The 18,297-nt window shown below is 39.6% G+C and overlaps 1 protein-coding gene across 3 annotated transcripts in view; it reads right to left on the reverse strand.

The window, feature by feature from the left end:
• The window catches only part of ccdc146 (coiled-coil domain containing 146), a 69,031-nt gene that overhangs the window by 11,004 nt on the left and 39,730 nt on the right, over nt 1-18,297 (reverse strand). For all 3 annotated transcript variants that reach the window (XM_026146909.2, XM_026146911.2, XM_080291476.1), the window contains 8 exons: nt 17,421-17,517; nt 16,350-16,442; nt 15,298-15,465; nt 14,645-14,733; nt 13,158-13,322; nt 12,947-13,022; nt 8,335-8,483; nt 8,010-8,238 (listed from right to left, as the gene is read on the reverse strand). In XM_026146909.2, the coding sequence (XP_026002694.2) occupies nt 8,010-8,238; nt 8,335-8,483; nt 12,947-13,022; nt 13,158-13,322; nt 14,645-14,733; nt 15,298-15,465; nt 16,350-16,442; nt 17,421-17,517 (1,066 nt within the window). The remainder of the gene's footprint in view (nt 1-8,009; nt 8,239-8,334; nt 8,484-12,946; nt 13,023-13,157; nt 13,323-14,644; nt 14,734-15,297; nt 15,466-16,349; nt 16,443-17,420; nt 17,518-18,297) is intronic.

The following is an 18,297-nucleotide window of genomic DNA, read 5'->3' on the forward strand; positions in this document are numbered from 1 at the left end:
CACCAAGAGGTCCAATTAGAGTTGTTAAATGCACACTGATTACTGAGGGGTGTATTATAAAGCGATATTAATGAGTCAGTGAACTGTACCAAGCTTTAAGGCTCTTTTTTATCTGGCTGTATCACCATAGTAACTCATGATAAACACATAAAAGCCCTGCTTTTCTTCATAGAGACCTGCTGACAGTCCTCTTCTGCGGCCTCCCATGGAGTCCTCTCACAACTGAGCTTTTGCTTCCACAAGTGCTAAAGCCACAGTCTCTCTGATGTCTACTGCTTCAGGAGACCCCATGGCCAAGCAAGCACAGAAAGTGTCCATCAGCAGACTGAGAGCCATGCTGGTCTGCAGGATGCTACCACGACAGACTAATGGAAAAACAATCAATAATAAAAATAACATCAAATTATCTCGTTGTGGAGCTGTGAAATGGATACAGCTGTTATTTTACACAATGAGCATTTTTGCTAGTTTTTCTTCCTGCTTTCAAATAGGCTAAACTTTATTAATATAGTAGGTCCATGCTTTACACCACTGCATCTGAGACTTTGCATTGCTCATATCACAGGATATGTTTCCATTACCTGGATTTACTATGGTGAACTGACTTGGTGATACAGGGAAAGATGTATGGCTGAAGTAAACATTGAAATTTCAAGTAATAGTCAAGAATAACTGAGAACAAGAAATGACAAAGAAAGTAAACAGAAAAGAACTAACTATCAAAACCCAGGAATCACAACAATAATATTGAAAAAAATCAGCACATACACCACAAGTCACAGCAAACAACCAAGCTAATCTGTAAAAATGTCCTGAATGAAAGAATGAAAGAAAAGTTTTTTACTCAAGAAATGTTTTTTTTAATCTCAGAGCTTTAAATGAACTTCTTTAGTTGTCAAATTCCGACTGCGACAAATATGTACTCGATTCTGACTTGACTGATTAATCTGTGTTGCACCCTCATATGTAACCACCCTAAGTCACTTAAACAGTACATGATGGATGGCACAAAGTGTGTCTTTGATACCCTCCCTCTCCTCTCCCCACTCTTCAATCAATCTTCTTTTTTCTCTGTAGTGCCCTCTCTTGTAGCATTTTTATAGCCGTCCTCTTCCTTCTAGCCGTATACACACTGACGTACGTCTCTCCCTTTGTATTCATCTGTCTCTGTTCTGCCTGCTTGCCTGCCTCTGTATTCTTCATCTGACAGTCGCAAATAATAGCTGCTTTCTTGGCTCATGACTGCAGTAAAACATTGTAGATATGACAGCATCCGAGCAGCCTACCATTAGCATATCATTTACATAATTTCAGCTCAGGTTGAAATTAACATGATGGCTTAAAAAGCTTCATAATAGATGCTACACTGAAATCCTGAAAGTGTAACCATAAAAAAAACAAATAATGACCTTATTTATATACAACGTCCACAAATTGGTCTTCAAAAAGCCTTGTAATTAGATAAGAGACAAAGGAACAGACCAGTAAAGCATAAAGGTCAGCAAGTTAAAATCATATTAATATAATACGATGATGTAAGGGTAATTAGAAAAATATGGGAGTAGAGCAGCTCAAAGGAATTTATATATTTATGAGGACCAAGCACAAGTTACAACTAAAAACAATGTCAAATAGAGGAGATTTTTTCTTGTCTCTCTCTCTCTCTCTTTTTTTTTTTTGAAATGTCTAAACAATGAAATCAAAATGAAGAAATATAGCCACCACATTGACCAGGTCACATAATGCAACTAGGAAGGAAGAAATAAAAGCCAGATGTACATTTTGACAGGAGATTTACAAGACGATTCAAACTCTGCCAGCATGCATTTATCAGGCAAGTCATTCCACAGCCTTGAAGGCTGACAACGAAAAAGCCCCAGCTTTCCACTGTGAGATGTACCAATGGTTATAAAGTATGGGTTAGGCCTGCAGACAACCTCAGGCTATAGAAAGGCAACTAGGGTGAAGCAAAACCATACATAACTTAAAATAATCACTGGTTATTTAGAATTAATGACCCCACAGTTTAACCACAAGCAAAACCAACTAAATAAAGTGGCGTGTACCTGATAACATTGTAACGACACAAAAGAAGCAAAAAGCATTTAATTTGTACTGAAAGAATTTGGGTTTTTCATTGTGTCTGGAAAACAGATGGAGAAACTGTGACTGGTAATCTGTTGTTTGATCCATGAATTAACTTCGTGATGGTTCCACAAAAATATGTCACTGCTGAATTATTGTATCGCTGTACCGGAAATACATTTAACCTACATCCCAATTCTCAAGAGTGGCATTTCATGGGGGCTGTGTCATGTGTTCCTGTGTGGCTGACAAGATTAGAACCAAATATACACGACTCTGAAGCAGCGCTGAACTCAAAATGCAACTTTATTGATGGGCTCATGCGGATAAAAAAAACAAAGGAACTTAACCTGGGCAGACAGTAGGAATTTGCTAACTAAGAAATCACATGGGAAACACGGAACATACAGGGCACACAGCAAGAGGGAACGAGGCACAAAGAATGGGAGACAGAGGCAAAACTACAAAAACTACATACATGAACACAAGTCACAGAAGACAACAGTTATCACAATGAAACAGGAAGTCACAGGAAGCTGGCTTAACTTAGCGAAGGCCACGACACTGGGACATCAAGGAACCCAGATAATCAGGGAAGATGAGACAAAGGGAATTAAGCTAGACATGAAAGCACAGGTACTCCGGCTTCCTCCCACCGTCCAAAGACATGCAGCTTGTGGGGATAGGTTGATTGGATAATCCAAATTGTCACTAGGTGTGAATGTGCGAATGAATGTGAGTGTGAATGGTTGTCTGTCCCTGTGTGTTGGCCCTGCGACAGACTGGCGACCTGTCCAGGGTGTACCCTGCCTCTCGCCCTATGACAGCTGGGATGGGCTCCAGCGCCCCCCACGCCCCTGAAAAGGATAAGCGGAAGCGAATGGATGGATGGATGGATGAAAGCACAGAGGGTAAAAAGACCACCAAAGCAAGACAGGAAGTAACTAAACAGATGGCAGACAGAAAGGTGAACTTCACATATGACACACCAAGGACAAAACAGACATGGGACTAGGACAGTCTGGCTATGAAAAAGTAGAAACATAGATATCAAAACTAATAAGTACTGGGAAGTAATACTACAATCAAGAGACTAAAAATCCAGACCTAGACGTTAAAACACTTTAAACTAAGGAACTAAGTTATGGAGCAGTTACATTAAAGCTGCATTTCAGTCTAATTACCTCATGAATTTCAATGGTATTGACGTGAACTGATAATACTTGATTGTGATTTACCTCTCTCACATTCACGAGTGTTTGATTTAACGTGAACACACTTCTCTCCACTTATGCACTCACAGAAAGTGGATTCACCCTCACTACATTATTCTGTTTATGTGCCCGTTTGATTTATACCTTGTCGTTGCTTGATTTTAATAATAATAATAATGGATTGGATTTATATAGCGCTTTTCAAGGCACCCAAAGCGCTTTACAATGCCACTATTCATTCACTCTCACATTCACACACTGGTGGAGGCAAGCTACGGTTGTAGCCACAGCTGCCCTGGGGCAGACTGACAGAGGCGAGGCTGCCATATCGCCATCGGCCCCTCTGGCCAACACCAGTAGGCGGTAGGGTAAAGTGTCTTGCCCAAGGACACAACGACCAGGACAGAGAGCCCGGGGATCGAACCGGCAACCTTCCAGTTACAGATACGCTTCCCAACCCCCTGAGCCACGGTAGTTCAGTACTTGCTTCACAACTCATCTTTGTGTATCATATGACTTTTCTTTTCAGAACTTGTACAAAGTTGAGAGTTATTTCTTGCTCCTTTTGCTCTCTACCTGTTCCCGCCATCCAATATACATGAACTTCCACACACATACTGTCAAAGCGATTTTTTTGCCTAAGGGTTTCCCAGTAGTAATAGGTTCCAGACACATTGGACGAAGATTTAAGAGGGACAGAATATGACTCACCACTATAGGGACAGTGCTATCTGTCACCAGCTCCACCCTATTATAAATCCACAACTGACTGTGTCTTTGTATGTCTGTGGGATTGCTCATGCAACCGTGCATAACAGAAGTGTAACCAGTCATTAGGTGACTGTTTGTTCATCGACATTTAGATTTCACAAACGCTGCGCAGATCTCGGTGTGCGCACTGATGCGTGTGCACCTGTACGCGTTTGAGACGTCGACGCGCCCGCATCTCATAAACAAGCAGCAAATTTAGATTCCGACCCCAACCTCTGTTTATTTTGCTGCAATTAAAATTCCTCAGAGCAAATGGAAGCCTCAGAGTATATTGAACTTCAATAGTTTCACAGATGGCCCAATCTATCTTTGTCAAAATTTCCCATCAAAGGAAAGGGGGGGGTCTGTCTGCAATGAACAGATAAACTGGTCACAGATGAATACAAATACACAATATATATGATAAATCGACAGCAAGGCAGTTGCATGGAGATTGAATTCGCATAGAGAATGAATTTGCAGGGAGAATGAATTGAGCTGGCGAGCCTCCTGCAAAAGTAGAGACCCCCATGATTCACTTTTTTGTACCCGGGGGAGCTAGACGGCTGTACGAATGAAAACTGTAATTTAGAAAATGATTTGCTGTTTACACACAGATGAGAGGGAGAAGTATTAAATAACTGGGTGGCTGAATGGCAAGAGAGAGGAACAAACATAGACTGATAAACTAATTAAGGAGATAACTGTTGATACTAAAAGTTTCAGGAGAACCACATCTATTCAAACGTGATAAAGCTAGTCTATAGCCACGGCAGCAGCTTTGTGAGGATGTGTGCTCAGCTACAGCAAGGCTTTCAGCTAAAATGCTCATATTAACATTGCTAAAATGGTGTTATGCTACAATGTTTCTCATCTTACTTCAATATGTTAGCATGTTAACATTTGCTAAAGAGCAAAAGTACAGCTGAGACTAAAGGAAACAGTATTTGTTCAATAACTTGGGAATCAAACATAGACTGTATATGAAAGATGGATATTAGTGTCTGCATCTGCCATCAAGTAGCATGTGTGTTTTTAAACCATATCAATGACCTCAGGAAACACTTTATTGGTCTCACTTGCTATTTTCAAATCTTATTTGATACAATAAAGTTTGTTTTGTAAAATGATGGACCCATTTTAAGTAAAATACATGAGATAGAAGGGTATGCATTACAGTGTGGCTACCTTGTGATTGACATATGCTAACCTATGAGCAGACAGTGTCCTGTTTTCTCAGTTAGATACACCCAGGGTGTGATTTTTGTTTTCTGCTCACCTGCAGGGCGTCACGCTCTTGTACAAACATTAGCAAATCTTTGGACAGGGAGAGAGGAAGCTGGTTCCACCTATTAACATCAGCAGCAAACTTTTGGAGTTTTGGTTCTGACTCAATAAATGTGTGAAAATAAGCCTGCTCTGTAATGTGCTGGTCACAGGTTTTAAGTGTGAATGATAGTCAGGTCAGGGTTGGTCTGTCTGCACAGAAGAGGGGCCGTTCCTCTCTATTGGTCGATTATAGCATCTCCAGCAAAACTTCCAAACTGTGCATATCATTTTTTTTTTTCAGAACAGCCCTTCATAGGCAGGCATTCTAACAGCAGGATGCCAGTGACAACAGCCCAAGCGCATAACTGCAATTCAACAAGTTTAATAAGAACATTCAGAATTCAAGTTTGTAGGAAATTATGATGTAATTGATTAGGCAACTGCTTTACAGTCAGCAAGAATATTTATAGGATAAACACCATGTTGAAACAGCAGTGGAATAACAAAAAGATCCAGATCAACTTCCCCGTCCTAAAAGTGCTAAAAGTGAAAGTCAGATATGTTTTAGACACAATGTTCAGAATTAAACTGTACTAACAACCAGAACTGCCAACCTGATGGTACCGGTCAAGGTAAAGTCAGCAGGATTTGTGCTCTGGGCCTCATGAAAATATGTATGAAGTTTTAATAAGTCCAACTGTTGCTGAGCTATTTCAGTCTAGCCCAAATAGACCAGGCAAGCTGCCCTGCAATCCTCAGAGTCAGAGACCTAACATCGATGAAAATATCCAAATATATAGTTAGTTTGTGTGAGGAAGAAGAACATAACAAAAGGCTGAAGTTGTGAACACAAGTGAAAGAAAAATCCTGGTGGAAACAATAAAATTCAGGAATTTTGTTGAAAACAAAGTGTGGGAAAGAGTAAAGAAACTAATGAAACATGAGTGAAAGCAAAAAGATGGCATCATCAGGGCTCCCTGTAGCAAACATAAACAACAGAAGGAGTAAACAGATGGACAAAAAGGAGAGGGGTGTTTTTCAAATGAGCAGCACACGCTGAAGTCTTATCCAACGTTATGTTCATCCAAAAGAGCATAAGACTCGGATAACATACGTCTGGTCCAGCAGCAACTGTAAGCCAATCACTCTGATCCAGAGAGGTAACACACCCAATCCCATGATGTAGCTGCTGGAAGGGGAACTCGGTGCATGTTTGTGTGTCTGTTTCAAATTCCTCTTCGTCTCTGTGTGCACAGTGTTATCGTTTGGGTTTTTCCCCTTTGTTTTAGATACTTATCTTCTTTCTGAGTATCCGTGTGTGTCTTGAACTTTATTTGGCAAGTGTCCATCCTTAAAATTTCACTCCATTAAGATCTGCTCAGCAAAATGAGGCTCTCATCTGACAATAGGGAAGAAAATTCCCCCCAATCTTCATCCCTTGTGTGGCTATTTCAAAATGTTTTGTTTTAAATTGTGAATAGATGCATGCCTTCTTCCACTAGTTTGTCCAAGCAGACACCTCTCAAGCATAATCAGTCTTGATTATGGTCAAACTACGAATGTTTACACTTTAATGAGCACTGAGTCCTGTCATTAAAGTAAAGCGAAAGCCTTCCCACACAGCATGTTTACTAGAGTAATTCAGAAGTCTCTTTGTGAGATAAAATGCTGAACGTGTTTCAAAACAAGGACCTGCTCATTAGTGATGTTCTGAGTGTCTCCACTGCTCTATGGGTTTTATTCTAAAGCACTGCACTTAACTGTTCTTGCTGGAGTTCCCCTGGCTTGATAGAGACAGTAAAAGTTGAGCAATAATCTGTAAAATCTGACACCATTCAACTCACATACACCCGCAGTCATACACTCCCTCAGACCTCTACGGATAAAAAATAAATCGCGTATATTATTTTTATGACAAGGAGTAATGGGAACACACACACCTAGCTGGACAACGCATGGAAGTGCTGTTGAAGAAAGTCCCTGGTTTGCAGATGGACCAGGCATGCTAACGCGAACACACCTACAGACACCACATGTGCCAGAAGATTCTCAGGAAAATCTGTACTTTCACAGCATCTCTTTTTTTTTCATGCTAGCTGGCAGGTTTAACTACATTCAGAGAGGATTTTGAGTCCACGAAGCAAAGTCATTTCATGATATAGTCATGGTTGCACTGTTGGAGAAATGTGGGCAGCAGCATATTGCACCTCAGGCACCAATTAGTGGCTATATTAGCAAAATGCCACTATGGAAAGCGCAGGGACATTTTATAGGATGCAGTGCTCATTCAAGAGTATATGCCTTATGGGTGGCTCTAACATTAGGCAATGCAAAAATGTCTTGAACTGTACAGTATGATGCATTTCCAGTTTTCATTTCTTGTTAATAAGGAATAAAAGAAGACAGTAAGAAAAGAGAAGTGGGTGTTGTGAGACTGTTGCCGGAACACTGTCAGCACTGTTTACACAAGAAAAATGAGTTTAATGAAGGATTTCTACATCTTCATAGAAATCTTGCATTCTCAAAACCTGTTAAGCATGCAATAAGTAGACACATTTTTCCTCCTACTCTATAACTTCTCAGGTAATTAGTATGCATTTCCACAAGTTTGGTGTAATTGCTTCCTTTGTGGACGGACTGTTAACCGTCTGTGTGAGGATGAGTGTGTAGGTTTATCTAATGTTTTTCTACCTCTATTTGGAGCATTGTAATCTCTTCCTCCAGTTTCCTCTTGAGGAGTACATCTTTCTTCTTCAGGTCTATCTTCCTCTTCTCCTCATTAATCGCTAACTCCAAGTCTCTCATGTCCTTCTCCAGGGCCTCCAGAATCGAGTTTCTTTTAGTGATAGCTGCCTCCTGGATGTTCACCTTCTCATAGTAGTTACACAAAATCTCTTCATGTTCCAGGAGCTGGATTCCTCTGTAGATTTGAGAAGTGCATATAGTATATACGAGCTTTAGGTCAATATGTAAGCATTCGGGTAGCCATTACTTGAGCTTTAAGCTATGAACATACAGGAAGTTGCGCCGCTGTATGGCAGTTTTGTGATTCTTGTTTATTTCCAGCAGAGTCTCCTGCTGATGGCTGATCATTTGTGTGAGCTTCATTAGTTCCAGTTTGTTGTCCTCACACTCCTGATTTATCCGGCACTGCTTCCCGGCAGCCTACAACAAGTCAGAGAGAAAGAGAAAGTAATAAGCATGTTCACAGCATCAGAAACAAGATCGGTACAAAGCACTTAATGACCCTCAGAAAAGTCTGTTCTAATTTTTTTTTTTTTTAATGGTCAGTGGGGTTCAGTGCGACAGAACTTTGGACGTATCAGATTTAATACAGTACATTTTATGTATTCATTCTTTTAAAGTATTTCTTCCATGTTTGCCCTTTCCTTAGATACTTGTGTTGTCCTTTAGTGTGATGGAGAGAAATGCAGAACAGGCCATGGTCAAGCACAGACCATTTAGTCAGTGTCCTCGAAACATTCGCAAGAAGAGGAAGTTTAAAAAGGAGAAAACACCAGGAACTCAAGAAAACGGCTGGAATGTTTGACTTTTGGAAGTGACGGGACAAGCTGGCAAAATGAAGCTAAATAACAGGTGGTGCACACAATTGGAGCGAAATCTAACAAAAACAAACAGGGAAGACCAGAACAAAGACCAGAAGTAAGACTAACCGAAAAGCTAAAAAAACCCCAGGTCATTTTTAAAAGCACATCACTGTTATCCACTGGTCATCACTCATCAAACTCAAAGCCAGCTCTGCGATGAAGGTTTTTTGGGCCAGAGGTATCACAAAACACAGATGTGATTTTATGTTTTTAACTGAAACTTGGTTGGACCAAAGTAACAGTGGAGCTGTTCTCATCGAGACGACCCCTCCTAACTACAGTTTTATCAGTGAGGCCAGGGTGAGCAGGAGAGGAGGAGGGGTTGCTGTCTTATTTAATGAATCATTTCAATGTAAGCAGCTATCTCCTGGAAGTTTTCAGTCTTTTGAATATGTGGCTTTACAGCTGAAGGCCCCATCCAAAGTTGTGTTTCTTAATGTTTACAGGCCTCCCAAATACTGCACAGACTTTTTTAATGACCTCAGTGAACTGCTGTCTGTGATCTGTGTTGATTTCCACTGTGTAATTATTGTTGGGGATTTTAACATCCATGTGGACAACCCTCAGGACAAAGGGACTAAAGACCTGAGTAACACTCTGGGCAACTTTGGGCTGACTCAGCATGTAACAGAGGCCACACATAATAGAGGACACACTCTTGACCTACTGATCTCCAAGAGCCTGAGCATTTCAAACATTACTGTGTCTGATGTGGGCGTGTCTGATCATTACTGTGTTTTCTTTGAAAGTAAAATCTCAGCCCACACAAATATATCAACAGCAGTGATCACAAAACGGTGTATAACTGAAGACAGTAGTGAGATCTTTAACCAGGTCTTCCCATTAACCTGTCCAGAGGTTCAGTCAATGAGCTCGTCAATAGCTTCAATGCAAAAATGTTAAATGTAATGGACACTATTGCTCCCATTAAGGTGAAGGTTATCTCTGGAAGGAAAAAGTCTCCATGGAGAAACTCCACACTAATGAAAAATGAAAAAAGAGAGTGTAGGAAAGCTGAGCGCAGATGGAGAAAAACAAATCTCCAGGTTCATTATGACATTTATAAAGAGAAACTTCACAATTATAATTTACAACTGAGGAGTGCAAGGAGGTCCTACTTCTCTGACATCATCACTAAAAACAGCCATAATGCTCGGGTCTTATTTTCTATAGTTGACAGGCTAACAAACCCTCCTGTGCCAGTGGCAGCTGAACTTCATTCGACCATGGCCTGCAATGACTTTGCCAAATTCTTCACAGAAAAAATCCAAAAGATTAGACAAGCAATTGGTACATCAACAGCAGATCCAGAATATGTACTGTGTCCACTGAAAAACTGTTTAAACACCATCAAACAGTTTCACCCGATTAACAGCAAAGACCTGGAGGACATCTTAGGTCAACTGAACTCCTCCTCTTGCTGTTTAGATGTCCTGCCAACAAGTTTTTTCAAAAAGGTCTCAAAGACTTTCGAGTCAGACCTGTTACAGATCGTCAACTTTTCTTTAATGTCAGGTGTGTTTCCGGAACCACTAAAAACTGCTGTAATCAAACCTATACTGAAAAAGGACAATCTTGACAAGACACAAATGAACAACTACAGGCCGATCTCAAATCTCCCACTTTTAAGTAAGATCATTGAAAAAGCAGTTTCTCAACAGTTCAATTATTTCTTAAAACAGAATAACTGCTATGATGCCTTCCAGTCAGGTTTTAGACAGAACCACAGCACTGAAACCGCTCTGACCAAAGTGTTTAATGACATATGTCTGAATACAGACAGTGGAAAAATGTCAGTCTTAGTTTTACTGGATCTCAGTGCAGCATTTGACACAGTTGACCACCACAACATATTACTCAAACAACTGGAGAACTGGGCAGGTCTTTCAGGAACTGTACTAAACTGGTTCAAAACATACTTAGAAAACAGGAAATACTTTGTATCAATAGGTAACTTCACATCCGAGCAGACAAGTATCACATGTGGAGTTCCCCAAGGTTCCATCTTGGGACCCCCTCTGTTTAACATTTACATGCTCCCACTGGCACAGATTATAAAGAACAACAAAATAAACTATCATAGCTATGCAGATGACACACAAATATATATCACAATGTCACCAAGAGACCGAGGCCCTGTACAGACTCTTGGTAAATGCATTTAGGAAATTAATGACTGGTTGTGCCACAATTTTCTCCAGCTAAACAAAAACAAAACTGAAGTAATAGTCTTTGGCGCCAAAGAAAAACGATTACAGGTCACCAGAGAACTTCAATCTATACATCTAAAAACCACAAACCAGGCGAGAAATCTGGGTGTAGTGATGGATGCAGACCTAAACTTAGAAAAACACATTAAGACAATAACAAAGTCAGCTTACTATCACCTCAAGAATATATCAAGGATAAAAGATCTGATGTCTCAACAGGACCTGGAAAAACTAGTCCATGCATTCATCTTTAGTAGGCTTGATTACTGTAACAGCATCTTTACAGGTCTACCTAAAAAATCAGTCAGACAACTACAGCTCATTCAGAACTCTGCTGCTCGAGTCCTCACTAAGACCAAAAAAGTGGACCACATCAGTCCAGCTCTGAGGTCCTTACACTGGCTGCCTGTCCGTCAGAGGATAGACTTTAAAGTTCTGATGCTGGTCTATAAAGCTCTGAATGGTTTAGGACCAAAATACATCAGTGACCTCCTGACCCAGTATGAACCTTCCAGATCCCTCAGGTCATCTGGATCCGGTCTTTTATCAGTTCCCAGAGTCAGAACCAGACACGGAGAAGCTACATTCAGCTTTTATGCTCCATATATCTGGAACAAACTCCCAGAAAGCCTCAGATCAGCTGAAACACTCAGTTTATTTAAATCCAGGTTGAAGACTCACCTGTTCTCAGCTGCATTTAAATAAAGCACCAAATCCACACTTTTAAGCTTAAATTTCAAAACTAACATTTTAACTACTGATTTTATCTATTTCTGATTTTATCTATTTCTGATTTTATCTGTTTTGTTTGTTTGTTAATTAGTTTGTTTGTTTGATTGTTTTAATCAATTTTAAATCATGCTTTTTATTTGTTTTTGTTTCTAATGTCTCTGTAAAGCACTTTGAATCACCTTGTTGTTGAATTGTACTATACAAAAAAACTTGCCTTGCCTTGCCTAGCACTGAAAGAATCCTGAATCTAAATCTGTGGGAGAATTCTTCAACAGCAAAGATGGTACAAGTATAACATCCAGGAGAGGAACCTTCTTAAAATGTCATTTGGGTAATCAAAGTCAGGAATCTTTTCACGTTTTTTGTGGGCAGGGATAGCTCAGTAGGTAGAGTGGTCGCCCCATGATCGGAAGGTTGGGGTTCGAATCCGCTGAACGGCTACCCTGACCTACCCCTGAGCTAGGTACTGTCCGTAACCCTTCACCGAGTTTTTTTGATTCCTCAGAGGCAGCCGATGGAAGACAAAACACTGCTCCCTAGACCATTTAACACTTTATTTCACTTTCACAATACTTCTAGAAGGGAGATGCGTCCTGCAAGACACGTTGCCATGGATCTCAAAATGGTGACGGGCACCTGACAGTTTTATTACCAGGAACCTTTTCTAGTCTAAACAACAGCATTTCAGTAAGTTTCCACTACAAGTTTCCACTACTATCTACTGCTCTACAGGCAAACATGGGTGAGAGTCTACGACTGAAGGACACCTATTCTAATGCCTTTATTATTCAGGGCTGTGTCCACTTAACACTACACTATATGATTATATGGCAGTTTGATTAATATGAGATTAATATATGGCACAGTAATAAAGCACTTCAGGTAAGATCATTCTAACAACAGTGATAAACAAAAAAAACCCCACACGTTTTACTATAAAATGCTACCAATGAGTTCACCCCTGTCTTATTTGTGTCTGTACACAACTTTGGATGTCTCGCAGCTCATTTAATGTTTGTTTAAACTGTCTAAATTGTGATACTGCCATACTGCAAAGGGTGTGTGTGTGTCTGTGAACCTTGGAAATGTCATTGCGTAGCTTGTCCCTTGTTTTCGAAGTATTAGAGATCTTCATACGAGCCTTTGAGAGTCCTCTGAAATAGGCGTATATAAAGGGAAAAAGATAATAATTACACACAGAAACTCAATAAAACATAACTCGTTGCACACAGCTTGACATTTTAACTGCTATTATAGTATTTGGTTATGACCACATATCCTAAACACACCTGTCCTTGTTGATGGCAATGGTTCGCTGGATTTCCGATTCATTTTCCAGGACCTTAATCTGCTCCGTCAATTCTGTGATCGTCTGTGAGGCCATCTGTTTCAGCTTGACATACTTTTTCTTCTCTTCCATAACCATATCGGACAGCTTAGAGTACTGTAATATTCTGACGAGGTAACAAAACACAGATTAGTAATGAACACATTATTTATCTACAACACAAACTCCCAATCCAGAACAACTTCTTTACACGTTACACTAATGCTTTGTATTTATACTTCTTAGACTTTTAGGTCTATGTGCGCTTGCTAAATAAACTATGGACAGAAATTTTGTCATCAACAGATGCTATACTCCTAACAGAGTAATCTTAATATCAGTGACTCATATTCATTACAAGTGATCAGTGGATCACAAAATTATGAAAGAACCAAAGTCTCACAGGGTTTAAAATGCATCTAAGACGTGTGTGCTGTGACGAACGACGGCTAAATGTGAGAACAGAGAGGAGATACACTGTCTGATTCCATGTCAAGTGCAACCACTTCAAACTGAACTCTGCTGCTTTGACCTTAATGAATGCATTGTTTAAAAATCTGCTTTTATACTGGGTGGTGCTTTATGCATTAGTCTGTGTCTGAACACTGAAGTATGACCAATTAGAAAGAAATGGTTTTCTACCAAGACAACATGCACAGATGTCTGAATTAATTGTGGCTGCAGATATTTTGCAGCTCAGAGGAGCCAAACATATAACATGGAATCAATTATCAGTCGTGAAAAATGGTTATATTAAAGGAATATTTCACTGAAAACCAAAATCTACATACTTGGTGTGAGTTTTGTGCTTTTGGAGACGGATATTTGCTTTAGTTAAATGGAAGTAAATGGCACTTAAAATGTCAAATTTATCCAAAACCCTTGTGGCTCGTGAATATGTGAGAGGACATGAACATTAACAGAGTCTTCCTCTGCTGAGTTGTAATGTTATCTAGCATTGTGATCCTTTTGGAGAAACACAAAGCTAGAAATAGGTAAGAACTCAAAGCATACAGAAAACTCGAATAGAGCTTGTTTTTCAGCTACTGAAGATAAAACAGAGAGAGGCCCACAAACAAGCAGCAACTAAAGATGGCTGCAGTAAAGTCCTAGCATAGTATCTCGAGGGAGGAAACCACATCTGGTGATGTCCATGGATTCTAGACTTCAGGCAGTCACTGCAAAAGTTCTGATATTTAAATTCATGCTACTTCATCCAATTACGGATGAAAAGATGGATGGATAGAGCAAAATGAGGTACACACATCAAGGATTTTGCATCGGGAAATAAAAATGTAATAAAATGCTTTTATTTCAGAGAGAGAGCCAGACAGAGACAGTAACAACAGTTTATTTCTTTAATAAACTGTTGTTATACAGTTTATTTCTGAAATTAACAACATAATTAACAACACTATAACATCGTTAAAAAAAACAAAACAGGTGCACCTGCGCTGTAGCATAGTGTTGAGCTTGTTATGGTCCATGATGATCAGGTCTTTTTCTTTGAGCTCGTGCTGGATGCGCTCGTTCAGTTGCTGTTGGAAGATTTAACAAGGAACAGCATCATCATCTGCTGTGTGTATGCACGTGTGTGTGTTTGTGCCAGATATCAAACTTCCCTTGTGCCTTTAAAATAGCTTCCATTTTTAAACTGTAAATAAATGAAGGATAAACAAAAATTCAAATGACTGATCTAACAGTCTTTGTTTTCTTTGCAATTTTTATTTTTAAGAATTTCTCATTTATTTTCGAGCTGGTTGCTGTTGATCCAGGATTTTCTTATGTACTAATTAAGAAAGAGTCGGTGAATCTTTTATTAATTAAAAAAAAAAAACGTAATAATTTATAAAATGTTTTTTCCTCAATCCCAATATCCCCAATATTATTAATGTAGAAGACAGATGCGCTCTTGCTTGCTGGTTTCTCGACTGTCATGCTAACATCCCAAAGTATCTAAAATACAAACCCACTGATTCTCACACAAGTCTAGTTGAACTGCTCTGTGTCTGCATAAATGATTATATTATGCACTAAAATGCACTAATGATGACATAAAATGTAAATAAATCGGTGTGCATGTCTGTGGGTTTAAACTTCACCTCGACCCTGAGCAGTTCACGGTGCTTCTGGCCTCTCTCCTCTGCTTTGATTTGCGTTAAACATCTCAGGTTATGGACCTCCTCTCTGAGGCGGTTTGAGTCACTGAGCAGCTCCTGAATGACCCGATACTGCTGCTTTCTCTCGCTTTCCTCTTCAGCCGCCAATAGCTGTTTGGGAACAATTTAGGAGCCCTTTACAGTTTAAAAACACCTTAAAAACATTAAAACCGAATGATATTATGGATCCCCGTGGCGATCACTGGAATCAATTTTCTCTTATTGTGTGTCATGAACAAAATATGTAAACAGAAATCTCATTTTGTCCCTCATTTCTTGAAATTAAGATACAAAGACATGAAAAACGACTTAGTGAGAACTTTAATAGTAAAAGTGCAAGACCCAGAAAGTGGAAAAAGCCTGAGATGTTTATTAAAACTAACTAATATTATAGCATATTATAATTAATATTATCACTCCGAGAGTAAATATGAAAATTTCTTTGATTGTTCATACTGTAGCAACCATTTGTGAATAGCAGAAATTACTCGTGTAGTTTTTTTGTCTGTTTTTTCTGTATTTAAACACTATTTATTATTTATTGTTCTACTTTTTCCTTTTTCTAATATATCTCCAATTCTCCAAAAGTTGATTCTGTTCATCTGGACGTAGCGTTTTGTGGGAGAAACGTTTCAGTGGGCTGGTTTCAGTCATTATGCAAATGTGCTGTTTATAAGATTTGGGGAAACCTGCAGTCAGCTGAGACTGAAGAAGTCACTTGGATGAGTGACGAAACCTTTCTCCCACAAAACGCATTGAGAATGCATCAAGATATCTCCAATTTGCTTTTTCTTGCTCACACTTATTCTTGCTATAATGTGAATTTCCCCAGTGTCAGATTAATAAAGTCTATGTGGTATTTAAAGCATATCTTTTGATAGGCTGGAGACGTATCCAGGGTATACGCAGCCTCTCGCCCTACTCCAGCTCAAACTGCGACCCTGAATTCAATGAGCAGAAGAAAACGGATCGATGGTTGGCCCTTACATGCCCACCTGCTTTTCAAAGCTGACTTTGAGAGCATCAACCTCTTTCTGAAGTTCCATCCTTTGCTGAAAGCTGGCTTCTGTTTTGGGGACAGCATCTAACTGAAAATTCAGAAAATGAGAGTTTTCTTTCAGTATAAATTGGCAAGTATCCTTTGAATTGGGTTCAAATGCAATGTTCTTCAGACCACAGTGTAAAGAAAAAAAAAACACCATGAGGATTGAGTCCTAATCTTCCTACACCCAATATCTAATCCGGGCAGTGAATATTCAATCCCACAAAAAGGCTTACTAAAAAACAAACACAACAGTGTTAGATTATTTGATCTTATAACAGCGTCTCGTTTTTAGCAGTTTGATCTCCGCAGCCGCATATTTTATAAAAGTTTGGAGGGAGAAGAAGACTACATCAGTAAGTTCAAGTACTTCAAAAAAGATAATGCAATACCATAATTAAGTTTCATCTGCATACATAAAGCAATAAATATTCATTATTAGCCCTCTTGCTGGGTAAAGTTTGAGCACAACAGTATGAAAATATTAAACCCATCAATCACATCGCGTTCGATTTAAATGTGATGAATTTCTGTGGTAAAACCACAGACTCCTCCAAACAGTTCAGTTTCATTACGTGCGGCTGTTCGTGTGAGCTATTCTTGATTAGCAAACTGAGTGAATCATAATGTTCAGAAGCGTTGTTTCCTTGTTTCCTCAATGTGCAAATTCCCAGATGTGTCATATTGATTTCCTTTCATGCCATTATGTCCTTTTGAGATGTGCTGATGCATTTCTTCCTTCCACTTTCTCGTTAAAAAATGCGCACATCAGAAAAATGACAGGAAGCTTGGTCTAATATAAATCAACAATTTATGTGACAATACAACACCTGTGTCAAAGCCTGGAAAATGTTCCAAATCTGTTGTTAACTCCAGTGAGAAGATGAAGAGAATCTATACAGTACTGTGAAGCTTTTAAGTCGCAATTACAGGTGTTACATGTACAAAGGAACCACAGCAATCACACTGGACACTTTAACTGCTTCACCATGTCTTCATGTGAAAGCAACATTTCACAGATCACCTTTGCCTTTAACTTCTCGTAGATATTCCGCATGTGTTCGAGCTGCTCCGTGGCTGCGGTCAATGCGTGCTCCATCCTGTTCAGGGCTTGCATCTGCCTGAGGATAAAAAACAGGCCCCTTTTAAATATTTCATTATCATGACACCGACTCTCCAACACTAAAATCTATTGTTTCACATCTAGCTAATTATAAAGCGCTGCATATGGTTTGCTGTCAAATATGATGGTTTTGAACTGTGTTTGAAATGCAGCTAAAGACTCACCTCTTGTTAAACAGCTGTTAGACTTTAAAACATTTGCACACTGATGCAGAAAAACTGTAAAACTACACCTGCCACTGCTCAAAATGATGTATTTTTTATACTTAAAGGATCTTTACTAGGGGTGCAACGATACTCGTATCGATATTGAACCGTTCGATACAGTGCTTTCGGTTCGGTATGCATATGTATGAACAATACAAAATTTGTAATTTATTTTATCAACTTTCCTTCTGACGATGCTGTCTGTGTTGAGCGCTCAGTGAATCTGCGTTCGACTACTCCGCCTAGGCTGCACTGTAGAGCGCAGATCCACTGAGCCTTCAACACAGACAGCATTGTCAGAAGGAAGAGCGCAGGGCAAGCTAGCGAGACAGAAGTTAAGCTCTCCTTGCAACATGGCAAATTGAACCTCCCCCACACTCATTCAGATCTGGCGTTTGGAATTATTTTGGTTTTCATGTGACGTATGACCCTGAAGTTAAGCGCGTCATGGAGTAAAGTAAAACAGTATGTTGGATGTTGTAACGTTGGGTTGTGTTGTGTGGTTGAGAAGAGGCGGCAAAACACCTAGCAGGCTAGGCGGAAGGATACACACCCACGCTGGTATCAGTAAT

This window comes from Astatotilapia calliptera, chromosome 17 (assembly GCF_964374335.1).
Source record: "Astatotilapia calliptera chromosome 17, fAstCal68.1, whole genome shotgun sequence".
In the NCBI taxonomy this organism is placed as follows: Eukaryota; Metazoa; Chordata; class Actinopteri; order Cichliformes; family Cichlidae; genus Astatotilapia; species Astatotilapia calliptera.